The 23,170-nt window shown below is 31.0% G+C and overlaps 2 protein-coding genes across 11 annotated transcripts in view; one reads left to right on the top strand and one right to left on the bottom strand.

Annotated features, from left to right (window-relative positions):
- Positions 1–14,014: 14,014 nt before the first annotated feature.
- LOC134694273 (armadillo repeat-containing protein 7-like) lies at positions 14,015–21,114 on the bottom strand. 3 transcript variants are annotated; one of them, XM_063555297.1, is made up of 8 exons: positions 21,032–21,114; positions 18,517–18,625; positions 18,018–18,116; positions 17,164–17,232; positions 16,133–16,199; positions 15,594–15,664; positions 14,797–14,888; positions 14,015–14,363 (listed from the first exon to the last, which is right to left on the bottom strand). In XM_063555297.1, the coding sequence occupies exons 2-8, from the start codon at positions 18,623–18,625 to the stop codon at positions 14,286–14,288; spliced, it is 585 nt and encodes a 194-aa protein (XP_063411367.1). In that variant the 5' UTR covers positions 21,032–21,114; the 3' UTR covers positions 14,015–14,285. The 3 variants fall into 3 exon arrangements, with proteins under 3 accessions (XP_063411367.1, XP_063411350.1, XP_063411358.1); XM_063555280.1 differs by having other exon boundaries at positions 21,026–21,076; XM_063555288.1 differs by lacking the exon at positions 21,032–21,114 and adding an exon at positions 20,097–20,217.
- LOC134694209 (5'-AMP-activated protein kinase catalytic subunit alpha-2-like) overlaps positions 21,115–23,170 on the top strand; it is a 36,306-nt gene continuing 34,250 nt past the window's right edge. For 3 of the 8 annotated variants that reach the window (XM_063555262.1, XM_063555239.1, XM_063555209.1), the window contains exon 1: positions 21,117–21,409. In XM_063555262.1, the coding sequence (XP_063411332.1) occupies positions 21,313–21,409 (97 nt within the window). In that variant the 5' untranslated portion in view covers positions 21,117–21,312. Of the gene's footprint in view, positions 21,410–23,170 lie in introns of all 8 variants that reach the window. The other 5 variants (XM_063555231.1, XM_063555224.1, XM_063555254.1 and 2 more) reach the window with 3 other exon arrangements.

The raw sequence follows: 23,170 nt of genomic DNA, 5'->3' as shown, positions 1-23,170 counted from the left end.
TGCATATAAAACAAGGTTTAATCCACAATTTTACCCACAGGAGATGTTTTATCTATAGTGTTTTTTTTGTTTGTTTACCCGTACATCAATCCTGTAATTTTTAATTGTTAAGACTCATTTAAAATATATGCATTTGATAAAAAATGAAATGAACTGTTAATAGTTAGGTATGTAAAAATACAGAACGAAATTGAATTGAAGATTTTCATATTGTCATGATGGATTAACTTTCTTTCATTTATAAATTTCATTTGAGTTCAGTTTGAATTCTTGCACTTCTTATGACGTTCGTCGGTTATATTTATCAATTCTTTTTGGTAAATTTAGCAAAGATTTGAACAAAACAGTTAAAAGTATATTACAAGGTAATATTCGTTCGTTCTCATTATTAAAAAGATATATATGTATGCAAATTTAAACAAGTAAAGTTTACCGAAAGTGTTCTAAAAAAGGTCAAACATACTCCTTGTAGTCAGCTTTAAAAGACCACGACCATAAACATGAAATTTGAAACAATTCAATCATAGGCAGGTCAATTTTCCTACCGAAGTTATGTTGTCGTTTTCGAGAACTCCGACTGTCTCCACCAAATTAAAATGTAAGCTTCGAAATAACATAATAGTGTTGAAAGTGGCATTTAAGACCAATCAATCAATCAATCAATCAATAAATCAATCGTAAGAAAACACGGGCAGGATTAATTGCAAAACAATAAACTACACTAATGTGATAGACGGCCACCAACAACGGGTTTAAACATTTTGATCCTGCTGATGCGATAGCAAAACATTTTTTTTCTTAAAAGAAAATGCGTATCCCACGGTCATACAACATCATTTTTTGCGATTTCCCTGCTTAAAAAAATCCCCAAAATATATTTACCCGGTTTTCATACGAATGTTTTTCATTGAGTTATTTCACAGTTTTGTTATTTATAATTCTTTATTACACAATCTAGTTCAAAATGTTGAGCGTTCCCGGTGTAGGTTAATCATAAAAAGTGTTTCGAATGCGTAAAATGATCATGTTGTTTGTATTTGTAAAAGCACTGTGACGATACTTCTGTTTGTGGTGTATTAGTCCCGTATCTAATCATACTATGAAAGTACTTTTATTTGTCGGTATCAATTTTTGTGGTTGAAGCAAAAGTGTCATAATCGTTGGTTCTTAAATTCGTGATTTTTTTTCATAAACATGTCAATTATAACGAAAACTGATATATATACATATAAGAGAATGCTACAAATGTATGTATAATTGTAAGTGATCAAAACACATATTTCTCACGAGAATTGAAAGTTTGACAGTCGCACATTTTAGATTTTTTAAAAGTTAAATTGGTTAAATCCGGTCTGAAATATTACAAGGAAAGGTGTATTTAGCTCATATTGCGTTACATAAATTACCATTTCTATTTACCATCTACATGGGGATATAAATTTGTCTGGATTTTACAACAGTTATTATATTTCCTTAGACACTCAAATTCGTAAATAAAATCATCCATAAAGACCACGAAAATTGGTACCTAACGAAAAAAGTCCTTTCACAATAGTCAGTACTTCGGTACTGACATGATTTATAACAAACCTTTCTAAATTGTCCGTTTATAAATTCTCAAAATATATAGAAACAAAGTTTTCAACTACCTTTGATAGGCAAAGTTAACCCTTAGATGAATTTGAGTAATATTTAAACGTCCTTTTTTGTCAAACGCTCTTCATCTGTTTTCGTTTTATACATCTTTAGCTTTGGATTTAAGTGTAACTGATAAAGTTAAATTCAAAAAAATCTCTTTCGACTTACGAAGGTTAAAACATTTTAATTTTGTTAACACCAAGTTACATAAAAACACATATTGATTATTCTTGAACATATTTAACAGGCATAAATTGAGTGATATACAAAAAAAAATGGCAAATCAATAGTTTCAAAGCATTAACCATTTAACAATGAAAAAGGATGTCTTTGTCATAAGATAACATTAATATAGAATTCAGAGTGAAAATGGAGAACTTGTTAAAAAAATAACAACCAGACCATAGAGCAGAAAACAGCCGAAGGCCACCAATGGGTCTTCAATGCAGCGAGTAACTCCCGTACCAAGGAGGAGTCCTTCAGCTGGCCCCTAAACAAACATGTATACTAGTACAGTGGTAACGGATTTCGTACTAAACTCCGAATCATACGCAAGAAACTAAAATCGAAAATAAAAAAGACTAAAAAAGTCCAGAGGACCTAGGACACGCGCTCAAATGCGGTGCATCGTATTTGATGCTGTAGCACACGAGTTAGTCAGTCAAGATTATTTTAATTACGTCTTCAATTTTAAATTATAGAATGGCTTTTTTTCAGTATGTGTTCTTCAATTCTTCGTTTCACACAGATTTTTACACATAAACAAATCTGCAGTGTGCATAAGGCTTCAAATTTAAACATTTTCCTTTTTAGATAATAACTAAAATGGTAATTATGGAAATTTCATAACTAAACACAAGTTAATTTACATTTCCTTTAATTAGATACAAATTACTCAAAAGACCTTGATTTTTTTTGGCATACCGTTCAATCCGGAAATTTTCCGAGTGTAGGTGCCTCAATCCATTTACCAGTCAAATTCAACAAAAACTCGTGGGAAAGGATTTTCATATCTTATTTGTAATCTTTCATCGGAAAAAGAACTCCTACTGTTCAGCAATGGCATATATACAAAACTAACGCCTACTTAGTAACTATTAGCAGAATTTGGCAAATGTACAAACCATGGTATCCTATACGGAAGAAGTTAATCTTTTGAATGTCACAATTTTTTCGAGGCGATTATGATTGACAGCACAAATCATATAGTTGTAAATTGGTTTTGAAAAAATATAGAGGAAAAAAACCCATGAATTAATATAAGTTGCTTTCAAATGATCCATTTCCATGTATGTTTGCGTTTGTTTTTGTTGCAGTCCGATTTTTTGTGGTTCCATGGTTTTCCTTTTAAATTTGTCGTGTTTTCATCGGTTTAAGTATGTAGCCCGTTTTTTTCCCTCATTCAATTTGCGACTTTTTAACAGCGGTTAACTACTATTACCTTAATCTAATAGTAAATAGTAAAAGGTACTAGAATTATAATTTAGTACGTCAGACGCGTGTGTCGTCTACATAAGACTCATCATTGACGATCATATCAAAATATTTATTAAGCCATTTATAAAGCAACTGATATGATTGCTACCTTTTTTTTTTGGAGAACCCATAATCATCTTAGCTGTATTTGGCAAAACCTTTCGGGTCCTTAATGATTTTCATTCAATTTGACTTTAAAAGGCCTTTCAATTTGTAATATTCCATCGTCACCGATGAAATAAAAAAGAAGATGTGGTATGATTGCCAATGAGATAATTATTTACAAAAGACCAAAAGGACACAATCATTAAAAAGTCTTTTTAGGACTTAAGTCCGGACTGGCGTATCCTATTATACGCCATAATTTTATAAAACATACTTTATGATTGAGGCTTTACTAAATAAGTTAAAGGATGTAATGAAGGAAGCATTATCTTCGAGTCTAATATATTTTTTTTGTAGTTACAAATCACCAGGCTAGCTTTTCGTAGAACAGAAGTCAAAACAAAAATGCAAGATCATATATACTAAAACTGATATAACACCAGTCAGACACTAAAAGAAACCTTAGTAGATTTAATTATATCACACAAAAAAAGGCAGAAAGTAACTCTGAATAATACGTGAAAAGAGTACAAATGTTAAAAGATAAAATAATGGAAAGAAGTTTGTGCTTGCATCAGGCTAAATTAGGACCTTAATTGCTAATAGTTACCAAGTGGCTACAACTGAACAGAACAATATCCTTAATTTACTACAACAGTTTTTGTATTCGCAGCTAGAGGAATTGATAGAAACTAAGAAAACAAAAACGGAATACAGACAAAAATGAAGTTTATTAATGATTTCAGAAAAGTATTTGACGAATTGAAAAACTCATGGATGTTAGTGAAAGTCACACAATCAATCATGTTCCCTTTGAACTTTATTCCATATGATTTGAGAAAGCATTGATAACTACGTCCTTAAAGATGCGACAAAACATAGAAAATAGCAATTGCTCTTAAGAATAGAAGTATTCGATATAAAGTGATAACTGATGACCGATGAATGTGAAGAATATATCACATGTATTCCATGAAGTTTGATACCAAGTTTCAGTAACCTATGATATATTGGTCCAGAGAAAAATGCAACCACAGTTTTATGGGATTAACAACCGGAAGAAACACGTAAGACCATATGTTTATATATAGCAGTTGTTATCAACTCGTTAGATGTGTTTGAGCTTTTGATTTTGCCATTTGATTAAGAACTTTCCGTTTTGAATTTTACTGTGAAGTTAGTATTTTTGTGATTTTATGTTAAGCAGCTATCTGCGAGGGTATAAATGACACAATAAAACTATGAAGATTATTTGCTGAACATAAACAACTTATACTTTATATAAAACGGGTTTTACATATAGTATAAGTTTTAAATCTCCAACAAGGCTTATAATTTGCTACAAAAGCCCTGTGTTTCGTCTTTATAAGGCGTATGAGTGCTCAAATCAAAACAATTTGAATGACAAAAAATCACGAACCATTTGATTAAGTTATCAAAGGTACTATGATTATAATTTAATACACCACACGCGAGTTTCGTCTACATAAAACTCATCCGTGACGCTGAGATCAAAATATTTATAAGTACAAAGTTGGAGAGAATTAAGGACCAGAAATCCAAACAGTTGTGCCAAATATGGTTAAGATAATCTATTCCTGGGACAAAAAATCCTTAGTTTTTTCGAGAAAAAAAATGACAGGTTTTGTCGCCAAGAAATTTATTAAAATGACCATATATTTGATAGTCATGTCAACACCAAAGTGCTGACTACTGGGCTGGTGATATCCTCGAGGACGAAACGTCCACAAACAGTGGCATCGACCCAGGTGTAAAGGGATCAAATTAAAGGTAAATCAGATACTATTTAAATGCTCAGAAATAATTTCCACTGTGAATTAATCAAAAGTGTGTTTGATATCAGATTCCGCAGTTCCTAGTCCACTCCCTTTTATATCTTGTCATATATATGATATGGGTTTTTTTCTTTTTTTTCTTTCATGTGCACGATAACTTATAGTTGCCTACTTCCTTGTACTTTCGTCTACTGTCGATAAGTGTTTTATTAGCCATATTACCACATCTCCTTATAATTATTTGTAATTGTATATCAATTGTAGTAGGTAGTACTTTTACTATGACACTTATATTATAATAGGGTTTAATATAGAGTTGATGATTTGTACAAGATATGAGACACACGACTTTTATACAGATTGAACCCATGAAATGACAACAAAAAACTATAAAATAAAAAGTAAAACTTTACAAATTTACTTATGCCATTCCTCAAGAATATTTGTTTGCACTACAATTATCTATATTTTTCTTATATAAAATTTTCAAGATATCATATTGGTATAATTAAAGCATTTTAAGGAATGACATATATAGGTTGCACTTTTAACTTTTGAAAATTAATGTTAACTTCTTAGTTCAACAACACTTGATATTTTTTCACTCTGACTTTTTTGGACCTTTTTGATTATAGCTCTTCATCTTTTATATAAGTTTTGGATTTCAAATATTTTGGCCACGAGCATCACTGAAGATACATGTATTGTCGAAATGCGCATCTGGTGCAAGAAAATTGGTACCGTTAATTTAATTACTACCACTGGGTAGATACCTCTGCTGGTGTACTATTAGTCCCCGAGGGTATCACCAGCCCAGTAGCCAGTACTTCGGTACTGGCATGAAAATACAGATTTTTAAGTGTTATTAAAATTTGCTGTTACAAAATATTAGAAATTACTATAAATTAAGGAATGTATCTCCCTCGTGCAAAGCTCTGATTCCTTTCACGGATTTGGCTATACTTTTTGGACCTTTTTGATTATAGCTCTTCATCTTTTATATAAGTTTTGGATTTCAAATATTTTGGCCACGAGCATCACTGAAGAGACATGTATTGTCGAAATGCGCATCTGGTGCAAGAAAATTGGTACTGAAGAGACATGTATTGTCGAAATGCGCATCTGGTGCAACAAAATTGGTACCATTGATTTTATTACTACCACTGGGTCGATGCCTCTGCTGGTGGACTATTAGTCCCCGAGGGTATCACCAGCCCAGTAGCCAGTACTTCGGTACTGGCATGAAAATACGGATTTTTTGTGTTATTAAAATTTGCTGTTACAAAATATTAAAAATTATTATAAATTAAGGAATGTATCTCCCTCATGCAAAGCTCTGATTCCTTTCACGAATTTGGCTATACTTTTTGGACCTTTTGGATTAAAGCTCTTCATCTTTTATATAAGCTTTGGATTTCAAATATTTTGGCCACGAGCATCACTGAAGAGACATGTATTGTCGAAATGCGCATCTGGTGCAACAAAATTGGTACCGTTGATTTTATTACTACCACTGGGTCGATGCCTCTGCTGGTGGACTATTAGTCCCCGAGGGTATCACCAGCCCAGTAGCCAGTACTTCGGTACTGGCATGAAAATACGGATTTTTTGTGTTATTAAAATTTGCTGTTACAAAATATTAAAAATTATTATAAATTAAGGAATGTATCTCCCTCATGCAAAGCTCTGATTCCTTTCACGAATTTGGCTATACTTTTTGGACCTTTTGGATTATAGCTCTTCATCTTTTATATAAGCTTTGGATTTCAAATATTTTGGCCACGAGCATCACTGAAGAGACATGTATTGTCGAAATGCGCATCTGGTGCAACAAAATTGGTACCGTTGATTTTATTAATTTAATTACTACCACTGGGTAGATGCCTCTGCTGTTGGACTATTAGTCCCCGAGGGTATCACCAGCCCAGTAGCCAGTACTTCGATACTGGCATGAAAATACGGATATTTTTATGTGTTATTAAAATTTGCTGTTACAAAATATTAGAAATTACTATAAATTAAGGAATGTATCTCCCTCGTGCAAAGCTCTGATTCCTTTCACGGATTTGGTTATACTTTTTGGACCTTTTTGATTATAGTTCTTCATCTTTTATATAAGTTTTGGATTTCAAATATTTTGACCACGAGCATCACTGAAGAGACATGTATTGTCGAAATGCGCATCTGGTGCAAGAAAATTGGTACCGTTAATTTAATTTCTGATGTGATCAGTATAGAAATATAGATACACAATGATTTGTTTTAACTTTTTTTCTGTACTTGTATTATTTTGTGACTAACTTAAGCAATACAGTAGGTAACCAATGTTACAAAAAAAAAACAAATAAATAAATCAGCAGTAGTATACCGGTGTTCAAAAGTCATACATTGATTGAGACAAATACTGGTTTAAAAGCCAACCCGAGGGAATTTATAGGAGATAAGCAATGAAAAAATAGGAACACCGAAGTACAACAAAAACAAACAGCAACATACATAGAAACGAACTATTTGAACACAGCTGCTCTATTCTTGACTTGGTGCAGAACATTTAAAGAACAAAATGGTGGGTTGAACCTGGACTAATGGCATATCAACCTCCCGCTTCATTACAATGTTAAAAAAATATTGCTAAAACACTACATGACAGAAATACATCACAAACACACCATCGAACATTTATAACATGGAAAAGCACAAACAAATAATATAATAGTCGACACAACATGCAAACTGCAGAACAACAACGAACATATTCCATCAACGACAGACACCACAGGATTTCAGCTCTAGATTGTATAACAGTATTAACAAAAATTCTGAACTCCAAGACAAATAAAAGGGAGATAACCAAACAAACTGACAAAATCAAACGTTAGACTAGATCAACAATAGAAACAATGGAAAACATATTTGTGACTTAGTACATACATTTTCTGAAGAACATTGTGGTATCTACTGTTTGTTTAAGAAAATTATGTATTGTACAAACATAAAGAATTTCTAATCTGTTGATTAATAGTCAAAAAAGAGAGGCGAAAAATACCAAGTATTTTCACTTATGAAAAAATAGTTTTGACACAAAGTAATATTAGATTATGGTGAAAATTGTAACTGTATTTGATGCGGAAGCGCGTTGTTTAGTTACTTGTTCGTGGTTTCACTACTTCTTCCGTTTAAATTTTATTAAATTAGTGTTTTTTGTCGGTAACACTAAAATATTTAAAAATATGAATGAATGTGTTTTTCTTTATCGCAAATGATGTATATTTTAACGTTTGTCATCATTTGATTATAAGTTATAAATATAAAGTAGGATAATTTAAAAACTTAAATGACCACATGTTTATTTACATGTTCATTTATTAGACACTTATGACTAATATGAACTTGTATATGTGATGTCTTCTTTAATTAGGAAAATCCTTCATTTATCAGTTTTCAACAAATAGCATTCAGCTCATCCTTTCTCTTCGTAGAAAAGGATTGCTAAACTTGTAAACACTGTAATAACAGCAGTCCTATATCGGATCTTCTATATTGTAACTATTAGCAGTATTTCTTATTTACAGAAAGCCAATATCATTTACATACAGGAGAGGTCAACATATGGCCGAAAAAATAATGTATGAAATAATTTTAAGTTGCTCGACTTGTATTAGATTACTTGAATGATTTTCGATAATCTTGTCAATGAGGATCTCTAATGCCATTTATATTCTTGACTTCTCGAGTAGTTTCTTAAAGTTTTCATGTTAAATATGACATGCTTTGCAAACGCAAAATTGGACAGTTGCTAATCAAATTCATATTGTGTTTAAACTGCAACTTTCCTTAAAGTCACATGAAACGTGTTTCTTATTTCAATGGAGAGGGAAATTAATAAACCAAAGCAGGCATATATACTACGCTAATTCTTCTATTCCTTTATTACGAATCTATAACTTATTAACGACAAATAAGGTTCCAATCAGTGATTGTTGATCTCAATCTCATTAACTTTCGAGTTTGTTGTCGACGTTTAGCACGTTAATAACACTAGTAAGCGAATTGAAAGAGCAGTGTTAACATTTTTGTGTATATTCCATCATTCCAATTTGCCTATTTTACTTTTGAATTACAATTGCTAAATGATATGTTGTATTAAATGAAGGCAAAAGTAGTAAACCGCTGTTCAGGAGTCATATTAAATCTGTTATTCAAAAATTATTACCAATTTACCTTCCAGTGTTTATATTTTTTATCGAGATTTTTCATGCACTTGCAATATGCGGTTGCCAAAGTTTTAACAGAGACATCAGACAACAGAGAAATGTGTCTCTAGTTTTAACGAGAGGGATCGGAGTTAAAAAGGTAACTGTATAGTATCGAACTTCAGTACGTGAAGAAAACAATCCAAAGGCAATACAATTTTGAAATTTTTGAAAGACAAAAGCTTTTATTTTACAAGAAAGTCCACGTGCACCTGTTTTATATTAATTGCCAGTCTGCCTAAGAATCAGGCAGTGGCGAAAACATGACAAAAAATTCCACCCAATTTGACATTGATTTCAGTTCATAATATGTAGTTATGCACAAAAATAACATTCATTTCCGTGCTCTGTTCTGGTAATAGAAGATACAATTTGGTTGAAATGCACTACGAATTAACGAATAAGGGGAGATAACTCTGTAATTTGCTATCATTCTAACCAATTTTCTAACCGAGTTATTTGATATTACCAGACACACACAAACAAAAGATTAATAATTTTGAACTCAGGGTGATGGTAAATATTAAATAGCATGATTAGCTTGGTGGGGTTTTTCTTATTATGTTTTGATTTTTACATAAATTGCCTGATTCTTAAAAAGACTGGTACTAAAAATAGCCATTCAAGTATATAAAATATCTTCATCTTTTATTTATAAATCTAAGTATCATATGACTTAAAACAACGCCAAAAAATGTAATTTCTCTGAAACTTTTACAAACCATAGCAAATCCATCAACTGTTTATCTTGAAATACATTATATGATCAAACAAGCATTTAACTAAAGTATGTTTTGTGAATTAAAGTAAATATATTCAAATAAAAAGGCATTTTATTTTAAATTGTTATTTGGATGGAGAGTTGTCTCATTGGCACTCACACTACATCTTCCTATATCTATTTTGCTTGCCTCTGTTATCGTGAACATAGAATTAATTAGTTAAACATTCAAAAGAGTAAGAGAAAAGAGGGTGTATGAATGTCAATATAAGCTCTTGTTGATAAACAAACGTATGTATAAAGAAATAATGGCATTCTGTCTTAGGATTTCGAGGGAGTTACATATGAAATAGACAACCTTAAAATAAATAATTTTTTATTGTAAACAAAAAAACATGTGATTATAATGAAAAAAAAACCCAAATATTTGATTCAACGCATGTTTATACTTAACCAAGTCCTCTGTGCAATTTTTGGACTTCTTCATCTGTAGTTGTTATTGACATGTTGATGATTTATTGAAAGAATGGTTGACAGACCTTTGTTGGTATTTGAATAATTAAGTAGCAACTTCAGTAGTTTCTAGAGATATTTCGACAGAATGACATCGAGTATAGCAATAGCTTGTTTTCTCAGAATTGCTTGAAAATTGCATGCTTTTCTTTGACATTTATTATTCCATAAACTTTTCTTCATCTTTTAATTCATATGACGGTTAACATTCCACACATGTATAAAAATGATATGGACATAAATAGATGTGTCGTATCCATCAATGAGACAGCACCCCAGATTGGCCTTATAAAAAAAGTTGTATAAAAACTACAGGACAGCATTTCTTTATATGCAATATGTTAAGCTCTACACTGCCCTTAATCTTTGAAGATATGTTTCTCAACAAAACAGTCTCTTATAAGTCAAAAATAATATGGGTCATTTAAACAAAATCACTAGATAATAGTTAAATTGGGATGACAGCATTTTGTTGCCATCATTGACTTTCGGAGAAACATTTTAAAATCAGATGACTACTCCTTTCAAATTATCAGTGTATTTTTTTCATGCTTTAACAAATTGATGATCATATTTACAAACAAATTATAATAGGTAAACAAGAGTGCACACGCTAAAATGTCTTTCCTTCTTTACTAACCATTGATGTTATGTTGATAGTCATAACTATAAATCTTTACTACAACTATCACATACAATTAACATCATTGGATGATCAGATCAAAGAAAATGAGGTCAAGGTCATATGAATCAAACGATAAATACATGTACACTGTACAATCGTTCAATGCACTAAATTATAGTTGACCCATTACTTAAAGTTTCTAAGAAACACACTTAAATAAGAAAATTAAATTAGATAATGACCAATGGACCATGAAATTAAGGTCAAGGTCAGAGGAACCATTCTAGGCAGACATGCACTGTTTACAATCTATACAACTAATACAGTTAACACATTTCTTTAAGTATAAGCTAAACATACCAAAACACAAAAACTTAAAATTGAGCCAGGAACCATGAAAATTAGGTCAAGGTCAAATACAACCTGCGAGTCCAAAACTCAAAAACTTTACTTTGACCACTGAACCATGAAAATGAGATCAAGGTCAGATGATATCTACCATTTGGACATGTACACCTTACAATCATTATACATAAAATATACCGTACCAGACCTATTGCTTACAGTATCTGAGATATGGACTTGAAAACCAAAACTGATCCTTGTTCACTGATCCATGAAATGAGGTCGAGGGCAATAAAAACTGCCTGACAGGCATGAGGACTGGGAATGGTAGGTGCATACCAAATATAGTTATCATATTACTCATAAGAGAGAAATTTAAAACATTACATAACATCATATTATTTTTTTTCCAAGTAGTCACTGAACCATGAAAATGAGGTCAAGGTCAATGGACATGTGACAGATGGAAACTTAGTAACATAAGGCATCTATATACAAAGAATGAAGCATTCAGGTCTTCCATCTTCTAAAACTTAAAGCTTTTAAGAAGTTAGTTAATGCCGCGGCTGCAAGATCACTATCTCTATGTCAAGCTTTTTGCGACCAATTCTGCGACAAAAGTACCAAGATCGACAAAAATGCCGCATTTTGCGCTATGTGCAGCATTAATGAATTCATGGTTTAGTGTTATATGTTTTAGTTGTAGTGTTTTTAGATCATGGTAGTAAATATTAGCAATATATATGAATTAGATTCGTATATTGGTATTTATCTAAATTGAACAGGTTCTGAATTTTTGTAATTGTTATTGGGACACTAAATTGTGTACATGTTTATAGGTTTAGCCTTTTTTTATAAGCTGCTGAGTGAAGAATATACAGAAATTTGGTGCCACAGAATTTCGAAAAAGAACTCTAATTCTCTCCTCCTCCCCAGCTTCAACTGAAAATTAGAATTTCCATTCATTGATGAGTTTTAAATGTTAGAAATTAGTTATTTTAACAAACATTCAATCTTCTACCTGTAGTTGAGATGTGATGCTGTTATTGTTATCAACCATATGTTGGTATCTGTTTTTAATTGTATTATTTTAAAACCAAATTCATAAGTAAAGGGGGAACACTCTAATAAACTTGGTTTTCAATATTTTTGAATGAACAATTGCTGACATTTGTCTTTTTGATCTACTGAATTAGACTATTTACTGGGTTTGTAATAACATGAGCAACATGACAGGTACCACATGTGGAGCAGGGTCTGCTAACTGTCTAGAGCACCTGGGATCACCCCAAGGTTTTGGTGGGGTTTGTGTTGCTTGCAATTGGTCTTAGGTTTTCTATGTTGTGTCTTGTGCACTATTATTTACAAGTCTGTTTGTCTTTTTCTTTTTTAGCCATGGTGTTGTCTGTTTATTTTCGATCTATGAGTTTGAATGTCCCTTTGGTATCTTTTGCCCCTCTCTTACCCTTCTTACAAATAATGCTTTTTACAAAAAGAATTGTATATCAGAAATAGTACTTCGTAGCTATAATTGTGGTGTATGCTGAATTTTTATGCATGATTTTTTATATAAAATTTTAAAATTAACTCACATAAATTTGTATATCAGAAATAGTACTTTGTAGCTATAATTTTGGTGTATGCTGAATTTTTATGCATGATTTTTTATATAAAATTTTAAAATTAACTCACATAAATTCGTATATCAGAAATAGTACTTTGTACCTATAATTGTGGTGTATGCTGAATTTTTATGCATATTTTTTTATATAAAATTTTAAAATTAACTCACATAAATTTGTATATCAGAAATAGTACTTTGTACCTATAATTGTGGTGTATGCTGAATTTTTATGCATAATTTTTTATATAAAATTTTAAAATTAACTCACATAAATTTGTATATCAGAAATAGTACTTTGTAGCTATAATTTTGGTGTATGCTGAATTTTTATGCATGATTTTTTATATAAAATTTTAAAATTAACTCACATAAATTTGTATATCAGAAATAGTACTTCGTAGCTATAATTGTGGTGTATGCTGAATTTTTATGCATATTTTTTTATATAAAATTTTAAAATTAACTCACATAAATTTGTATATCAGAAATAGTACTTTGTACCTATAATTGTGGTGTATGCTGAATTTTTATGCATAATTTTTTATATAAAATTTTAAAATTAACTCACATAAATTTGTATATCAGAAATAGTACTTTGTAGCTATAATTTTGGTGTATGCTGAATTTTTATGCATGATTTTTTATATAAAATTTTAAAATTAACTCACATAAATTTGTATATCAGAAATAGTACTTTGTAGCTATAATTGTGGTTTATGCTGAATTTTTATGCATGATTTTTTTATATAAAATTTTAAAATTAACTCACATAAATTTGTGGCCAGCATCATCACATCTTCTTATATTTACCTCCATAAAGGAAATATTTATTATCTTAATAGTCAGATTTATAAAGGGTTGAGAAGTTAAAATGAATGTGAAAATTGCAATAAACATCTAAGATTTTGAAGACATTAAAATATTTCAATATACATATTTTTATTAGAATAAAAATCATATATTGCACATTAGTTCACTGACATTTTCCCCATGTTCAGTCTTCTCTCCACAGAATGTTGTTTTTTCTGTGCAGCTACATACATGATTCAATCATTGACTGACTTCATAGTTTATAATTAATTTGCTTTTGGTACTTTAATGCAAAGAACTTTCGTACAAAGGTCAAGTGGTATTTTCTTAAATACTGAATTGTGCTTGTATCTTCAGAGCTTTACTTTTAGTATAAAGGTCAAGTTGTATTTACTTGATTACTGAATTGTGCTTGTATCTTCAGAGCTTCACTTTTTTGTTGATGGGTACAATAATCCTGCAAATTTCAAGCAGTATAATTTATAACTTATAAATAATTCATTTTCTATAAAATAAAAGAAAATGTAATACTAAATTGTGCTGAAATATATATACAATTTTTTTTTTTACAATTTTCCACTATATAATTTGTGTATTTCCTGTTCTGCATTCCATTCATTAGTATGGATCTTGTTAACAAAAGCATATTTTTTTTTTAAATGTTTACATTAAAACTTCTAATAATAATGTTACAGATGTCAATACAATAAATTAACAAATGTGATTTCCTTCGTCACGTCAAACTACAGTTATTAGAATTGCATATAAATATTCTAGGAAAACATTAATTCAATTTTGTATTCTTGTCTTTCGTTTTTACTAATTTGCTTTTTCTATATGCCTTTCTGTTTTTCTTTATTATAAAAAGCTGGAATGAAATGTTTACCAACCTGTAAAAATACCTCTGCTAGATTACCAATTCTTTTGTTGGAAGCTTGACTAAATCTCAGCATACATTCCACAACGGGTACACTGCATATTTCTAAAATAAAATGAATCACCCATCAACAGTGTTGATTGTATGGTACAATGAGTTATATTCTACATTTTGACTATAATTGATACTATAAATATTTAAACATTGCATCATGTTTAAACAGAATACTTTTCCTCATGTCTTATAAACAGACTTTTGAGTCTGAAATGAACATGGCCAGTAGCCAGGAATTTCAGGGTTATTTGGACTCACGAACTCGACTTTAACAGTCACAATTCGAACAGAATGTTGACTTTAACAGTGCTTATTTGTTTTCAAGGGAGGGTGGGGTCGTCCGAAACCCCCTGGCTACAGGTATGATCTTTTCTTATCTTTTCTCAGCTTATTTGGTCTCTTGTTGGTACATATCTCATTGCCAATCACTCTTCATCACCTTATTTTATAAAAAGATTAAGTTCATGAAAGATCATACGACAAAATCAATTTGAGTTGATTAAATAGTTAACTAACTTTTTTCAACATTAGAAATTACTACAATGTCATTTACTTTTCAGTTCACAATGCAAATTTTAAAAACAATTTAAATGTTTACAAGTAAAGTACCTTAATTACCTGTTTTAAAATTAGGTGTAGTCAGATACATCAATATTTTAATGATTACAAGTACAGTATCTTAATTACCTGCTTTAGAATTAGGTGTAGTCAGATACATCAATATTTTAATGTTTACAAGTACAGTATCTTAATTACCTGTTTTAGAATTAGGCGTAGTCAGATACATCAGAGTTGTGATAGCTGACAATACAGTTTCTTCATTCGAACTATAAAAAAGAAGGTGAATAAATTGTACTGCTAAATTAAAGTAAAGTATATAATTTGGGAGTGATAAGGTAATGTCAAAGTGAGCAAATACTAACAATTAAAAGTTTCATTTTAAAATGGACTTTGGTAGGAGGAAAAAATGCATCATCATTTATAGAAGATCAAGTAAAGAAGAACTCTTTATCTCAGATAAGGCTAAAAAAGGAACTTTATAATTTGGTTGAATAAAGAAGGAAATCAATTTTGAGAGTCACTAAGTTGATTAAACTAGAGTTCCAAATTCTGATTAAATAGTCGAATAAATCTATGATGTTAAAGTATAAATTACATTATTAAACAAAAAATTGAAAAGCATATGATTTTTTTTGTTATTTATTTGTCTTCTTCTCCCTTTAAAAGAACATAAACTCATATTCGTAGGATAAATACATTTTTTTTATTTACTTTAAATATATTAAATTAATTACCTTGATAAGCATTTAATAACCAGTTGAACACCATTATTCTTCAGGATATATTCCTTGTTCTCTTTATCTACAATATAGAGCAAAAGAGAACCGTTAAAAGTTTGCTTCAACCATATAATTCAAAAACTTAATAAGACATAATAAACAAGATTTCTATGTTATTGAAAATGTCCAATGCTGATATGTAAATGAGGAAAAAATTGTGTATACGTACAGTATATAATTGTGGAACAGGAGCATAGATTACATTATTGCATGTATTTATATCATTGATCATCAAAAAAGGGAAGTCAGAGCATTAACAAAGTGTCACTGTTAAAATACTACAAACAAGTCTTTTGTGGATAGTTGCCTCATTGGGTATCATACCACATCTTCTTTTTTATACCACATCTTCTTTTTTATAAAGTCACATAACTGCTGTATAAAGTGTTGCATCGTAATGACCACATAGTATGGTTAAGAGAATATGAACACAAATAATCCTATCAAGGATGAAAATTTTCTGTCAAAGGCTCTCTGTAAATTGATTTTCTTTACACCAGCTGATGGATAGATGGAGACTGTAATCATATCCCCTACGGGGCAACCTGGCAGTGAGGGACAAAACATTGAAAAAGGAATTATCTTAATACCTCAATACATGCATGTTAAAAATTGGTAAAAAAAATAAAGGTAAATATATGACTAAAGAAACTTCCTATCCCTTTATTAAATAGCATCACCTGACAGAAATCACTGCAAAAAATAAAGTGTATAGCTTAGTTCAATTGTTGAAAAAATATTTTTTAATTTCATACATTTTTCAATACTGTTTTTAAATATATAAATTGTGGTTGTTCTTTATTTTTAAGACAAAATATTAAAACACAATAAAAGTCAACAAAAATAATACTTATTTCAAAATTGAATGTTCATGCTGAGTTAATCAAGATTGGTACTCAAATCCAAGGGTACCTTAATATTCAACTTCAAGGTTGGAGGAAGACAACCACCGAAATAGAATGAGGTGATCCCTGCTTTATAATTACCTAAACAGCAATTACATATACCTCCCACTGCAAATTCTACCAGTTGGTCATCTGTTTCCTCAATAGCATCTACAACATAAACAATATTACATTAACACCAGCACTTAATCTTCATACAACAAAAGTTACAAAGAGTCATCACACATACCTATAGATAAGGTTTTGCCTCATTTTTGTGTTTCTCATATAAAAAATAAATAAATATTGAATTCATTTTAGTTATTTTCTAGTGCTTTAATACAAACATGTTTAACTCTGTCACATTATATATGTGTATCTCCAAGTCAGAAACTTGTAATTCAGTGCGTTTATGTCTGTTATTTTTGATTTTTCTTAAATTATTTTGTTATAAATTAGGCGGTTAGTTTTTTCATTGAACTCTTTCACATTTTTCATGTTGGGGCTTTAGAAAACACCCTTAGAGTTTTACTGTGTGTATTGCTATGCGTTTCTTTATTCTACATTGGCTAGAGGTATATAAAGAGGAGGGTTGAGATCTCACAAAACATGTTTAATCCCGCCGCATTGTTGCCAATTTCACATATTTGGTGTACTTTCAAAATTTCACCATATTTCACATATAATTATTTGTTGTACATACAATATTACATGATATTTCACATAGTTGGTGTACATTTTGTACATACAAAATTTTACTATATTTTACAATTTTTTTTTAATGTACATACAAAATGTCACTATATATATTTATTTGGTGTACATTATTATACATACAAAACTTAACCATATTCATTTCAGCATTTAGTACTACTGACACTTCATGAGGCGGATGACAATCAATCTGAATACAAGTGTTGTGAGGAAAACAGTGTTGCATTTGTACTAAAACTTACCTAGAAATAGATCAAGGACATTCAATGTTCTGAAGTAATCATAGTTCACTGGGTCATATGCAAAATTTGCCAAGTTTGCTAACACTTGCTGCTTTGATTCTGTCAATAAAAAAAAATCTATTCTAAAGGACTAGCTCAAATTAAAAAATAATCTGGAAAATCATATAAATTTGTTCAAGTTTGCTCTGCTATGAAACTATGTGTTATATAGGGCTTAACATATTTCTGTGATCATAATAACACATGCCTTAACTTTTGAAGTATATTGATCTCTAGATATCTTTTTGGTTAATTGGGTTGCTGTCTTACTTAAGTCATGGATGTATACTTTACATCTAACTTTTTATCAGGATTTCCAAAGGAAAATATTGGTTATTAATTTGGTGATTTATGGTTGTTGGGCCATCGTGTAGGTATGTATATGTCAGTTTAATTTCCTTTAATTTCGTATATAGTTGTCTCAATAGCCAAGTATATAACTTATATAAGTTAATCCTACCAAGGCTGTTTGTGTCTTGATATTCTGTGACAAGAGACTGTAAATAACTTAGTCTTCCAATACCATAAGGTCCTGTTCTTTTGTCTAACTGTTCCTTGGTACTAAACATCTGTAGATATATATATACATGTTTTACTTAATTAATGTCTTTGGTTATGATCATTTAGTGTCATAGTGAAAATAAGTTACGCTAAAATCTTGTAGACAAGAGGATGAATAAAACTTATACACGTATAAAATATTTCTTTAAAAAGGGTACCTCGGCAGGGTATATGCATTACATATGTACAAAATGAACAATGCACACAAATTTTAAAATGAAATCACTGGATTAGCTCTTCATTTTATCAAATACATTTCTTTTATAATCTTTCATAATTCCATGTATATATACATGTATTTTTATGTGTTATATGACTGTAATCATGGTAATGGTGTAAAGAATATTGTACATTTTGTATGTTTTGACCAATATTTGTAAAAATCAAATATTTTGTTACATCATCTTTCAATCAGTTTAATTGAGGTCAGGAGCTGGCATGTCAGTTAACTGCTAGTAGTCTGTTGTTATTTATGTATTTTTGTCATTTTCTTTATTTTCTTTTGTTACATCTTCTGACATCGGACTCTGACTTCTTTTGAACTGAATTTTAATGTGTGTAAAGTCACTGTGTATTGTTATGCATTTACTTTTCTACATTGGCTAGAGGTATAGGGGGAGGGTTGAAATCTCATAAACATGTTTAACCCTGCCATGATTTTTTATTTTAGTTTCTTGTGTATAATTCGGAGTTTAGTATGACGCCCATTATCACTGTACTAGTAAACATATTTTTAAGGGGCCAGCTGAAGGATGCTACGGGTTTGGGAGTAACTCGCTACATTGAAGACCCATTGGTGGCGGGCTTTGGCTGTTGTCTGCTCTATGGTCTGGTTATTGTCGCTTTGACCCATTCCCAATTTCCTTTATCAGTTTAATAGCAGAGAAGCAGCAAATAGCATTTTCAAAGTCTCTAGTTTGACATTATTAAGCTGGGGTTCAAACACACATCATTCTGAACTCTAGGAGAAAAGACTACCTTCTTTTTTATATACCACAATAGAATAGATGGGGTACATTTCTTGAATTAAAGCAGGAGGGGAGTCCCTTAAACTGACAAATCATGTGACATTGTGTCTGAACATACTGAAAAGTAATAACCTATAGGAGCTGATGATAAGAACAAATAATTTTGATGTCTTAGAAGGCTAATATTTTTTTGCTTTGACTCCTTCCTATGACACAGGAAGGAAATAAAAGCAAAAAATAAAATAGACTTTCAAGACTTCATTTTTTTTGGATTAGAAGCAGTCCAAATAATTATGACATCTTGCAAGGCTATTTTAAGGAAGGCGTTCCAGAAAAAAAAATAATAGCATTGCAAGATATCAGAATTGTTGGTCTCATAGGGGTCTAAGCATGGAACGGGATTGCCAATTTTTTTGTAAGTAGGACACCTAAAGTTAGATTATAGTGCATCAAAATGAGAAATGAAGTCTAACGGGACACAAGAAATTACAAAATACTAAGAATTGCTTACGCTTAGTCATGATAGTGCAAGCAGGATACAGGAATCTGACAATACAGTAGACAGGATCCAGGATCATAACCCAAATGAGACCCCTATAATTATTTGGACTAGACTAGAAGCTGATCTGACATACAATGTATCTACATGTATAGGTACCAGTCTTGTATTACAACTCCAATTTCCGGTGCATGTCAAAACATGGAGGGAAACAAAATAGTGCACTTTTTTCTGAATTTTTTTCTGAACTCAATTTTTTCTGTTTGATTATAGGTTTATGCTGAATTGAAACATATATATAGACTTTAAAAAAAATCTTGCATCTTTTGGGGATATCAATCCAGGAAAGTGGAAGGATATCATGTTTACTGGAAGTGGTGCGGCCTCGTAAAAATAGCAAACAGAAAGTAGAAAAAAAATGTTTTGACTTCAGGATTGCGTAACTTTTTATTCTTCGTGGCAACACTCTCTTTTTTTCGATTAAATCACAATTTCACATTAGTACATGCATGATATGAACATGAAATTTTTTTTCTATGTAGCATTTTTTATTTTTCTATTTTCAAAGATCAGCTGTTTAACATGTAAGCCTATGGAGCAGTTAATTACAAGACTGCAACATATAGCAGATAGCACATGCCTGACTAGTCCAAATAATTATGACGTCTGGCAAGGCTATTTTAATTTTTTTCTGGGACGCCTTCCTACGAAGGCGTCCCAGAAAAAAAATAAAAAAAGCCTTGCCAAACGTCATAATTATTTGGACTAATGCCTGACATGCCTGATAGTAAACAAAAAATGAAAATAAGGAGATTTATGTGGTAGCCACCATTTCAAAAAGCGAATTGAATAAAGCTTTTAAAAAAAAATTGACCCACAGTTTGTTAAAAAGTAAAAGGTTTTGTTGAAATTTGCCTTTCTCAGATTGAATAAAGTCTTACTTTTACTTTCTATTTAACCGGAAATAAACATTGGAAATCTGAGTTTAGGTAAAGTCCAGAGACTGCCGAAAGTTTAACCAGTCACGTGACATATTGTTGACAAACTGAAAGAACCCAATAAGACTTCATAGGAATTATATCGAGCTGATAATGAAACGTTGGATGTGTATCTTATAAACAGATATATTAGAATTTGTCTAATTAGGACAACTTAAGTAGCACCATTTGCAAGTAAACACTTCTGTCGACGGAGGAAACAGTCAAACAGCTTCACACAAAAATTTGCAATGGCGGAGAAAAGTCCAGCCACTGCTGGTCAGGTGAAGATTGGCCACTACATTCTTGGTGAAACACTAGGAACTGGTACATTTGGAAAGGTGAAAAGTATGTCTTTTGTTTATTTCAGACATTGCCATAAAAAAAGGTCAAACAATGTTAAATGGCATACAGAAGGTGAAGGTCATTGACATTGTAAACACTGAATTCCTATTATAAAAAATAACTGCAATATTGTCTAAATGGTAGACAACATACAAAGTAAACTTAGTTTGTTTCACATCTGTCAAAAAGTTGATTTTTGTGAACACCATTTGTGCGTTTTGGGGCATACTCACTTCTTCCCTACATTTATGTTGAGCATCTAGGTTGAGATTAGCTGCGGTATCGTAGCTCTTAGGTCCTTATGTTATTTTTTGCCTATTTGTGGAGGCCCGCAAATAGTAAAAAAATAACATAAGGACCTAAAGTACCGCAGCTAGGTTGAAAAAATGTGCTATATTGCACAAATTAGTCAGCAAATTAAATTCTTCTAATTGATAATCATCACTGCTGTCATTAAGGATTTGCGGTGAAGTACTTACGGCTCAAACATTTATTTTAGTTGATCTTGCACAAAGACACTTTATGACTTTTAAATAGTGGCAGGGATACAGGTCCCCTTTTGGCCAAACAAAAATATATGTGTGTTTACTGTTACATACTGAAAAAAAATTGGGTGGATAGGTAGGTTTTTTTTTTTTTACATTGAGATTATGGGGGCAACATTGTGACTTTAACAGTGCTTAATCAAAAATGGTGAGGAGATAACAATTAATTTAGGGTAGGTAAGGGTACAGTTAACACACATACTTTTTATTTGGCCCTATATATATATGTTAAATTATGTCACAGACTAAAAGAGGTGTATAATTGACACATATTTCCAGTGAAGGACATAATTTGAAAGTGGTCTATAAGTAAATCTTGAAGGTCTACATGTAATTTTGATCTTTTGCTGTGACCCCTAAGGGAACTGCATGTAGTACCATTTGATTTTTAGGGTAAAATGGGGGGGGGGGGGGGGGGCAGGGCTATGATGATATTAAAAAAAAGCTCACATGATTTTTGAGAAAAAAATTTATGTTAAAAAAGTCAGAATAAACTAATTCAATGTAATATAAAAAAGGCAGGACCGAATAGCCCTTTACTCAAGTACAATGTATGCCAAAAAAATAAATAATCCATCAATGAAAGAGGTGAAATAAAAAGGAAGGACAGTGATTTAAAATGAAAATAGATAAATGCAAGACAAAAATTTTCTCCCTCCTTCCCCTTCCCCTAAAAATCAAATTGTACATGTAATTGTAGATTCCTTAACTGAGAGTACAGCAAACATTAAAAAATAGCCTTTCAATATGGTCGAGAAGACATAATTATTTGGACTTAACTTCAACAGTGTCTGACAGTCACTTAACTTCAACTTAATTCCTCAGCCAAATCCTTACTGGCATGACTGGTCATCTAACACACCTTGTGGCTATTTAGTATAGTAAAAAAAAAACCAGTCTTTTAGACAACTAGTTTCCTGTGAGTGTCAAGTGTTGCAAAAACAAAGCAACCTGTCCTTTATCAAATAGCAAATTCTAAAGCTCAGACATTTCAAACAAATAGAAAACAACTTTTACATTCCTGACTTGGTACAGCTATTTTCCTATGTACATTTACATGAAGAAAATGGTAGATTAAACCTGGTTGTATGGCTAGCCAAACCTCTCACTTGTATGACAGTAAAAATGTAATTATGATTATATTGACAACAATGTTTTGTTTACACAATCCCGAATGTACATGTAACAAAATGAATTGATTTTAGTTGCTACAACATTG

The sequence above is a fragment of the Mytilus trossulus genome, chromosome 1, assembly GCF_036588685.1.
Source record: "Mytilus trossulus isolate FHL-02 chromosome 1, PNRI_Mtr1.1.1.hap1, whole genome shotgun sequence".
Taxonomy (NCBI): Eukaryota; Metazoa; Mollusca; class Bivalvia; order Mytilida; family Mytilidae; genus Mytilus; species Mytilus trossulus.
The sequence above is the reverse complement of the archived record's forward strand: the minus strand, read 5'-3'. Positions and strand labels throughout refer to the sequence as shown.

Bases quoted from the DNA above. Each gene is read 5' to 3' on its own strand.
- LOC134694273 (XM_063555297.1), bottom strand. From the start codon at position 18,625: ATGTTTAGTACCAAGGAACAGTTAGACAAAAGAACAGGACCTTATGGT. The intron at 18,117-18,516 runs GTAGGATTAACT...TTTTATTGACAG, and splicing joins TCAAGACACAAACAGCCTTG to AATCAAAGCAGCAAGTGTTA. The intron at 14,889-15,593 runs GTAATTAAGATA...ATTTTATTTTAG, and splicing joins TACGCCTAATTCTAAAACAG to AAATATGCAGTGTACCCGTT.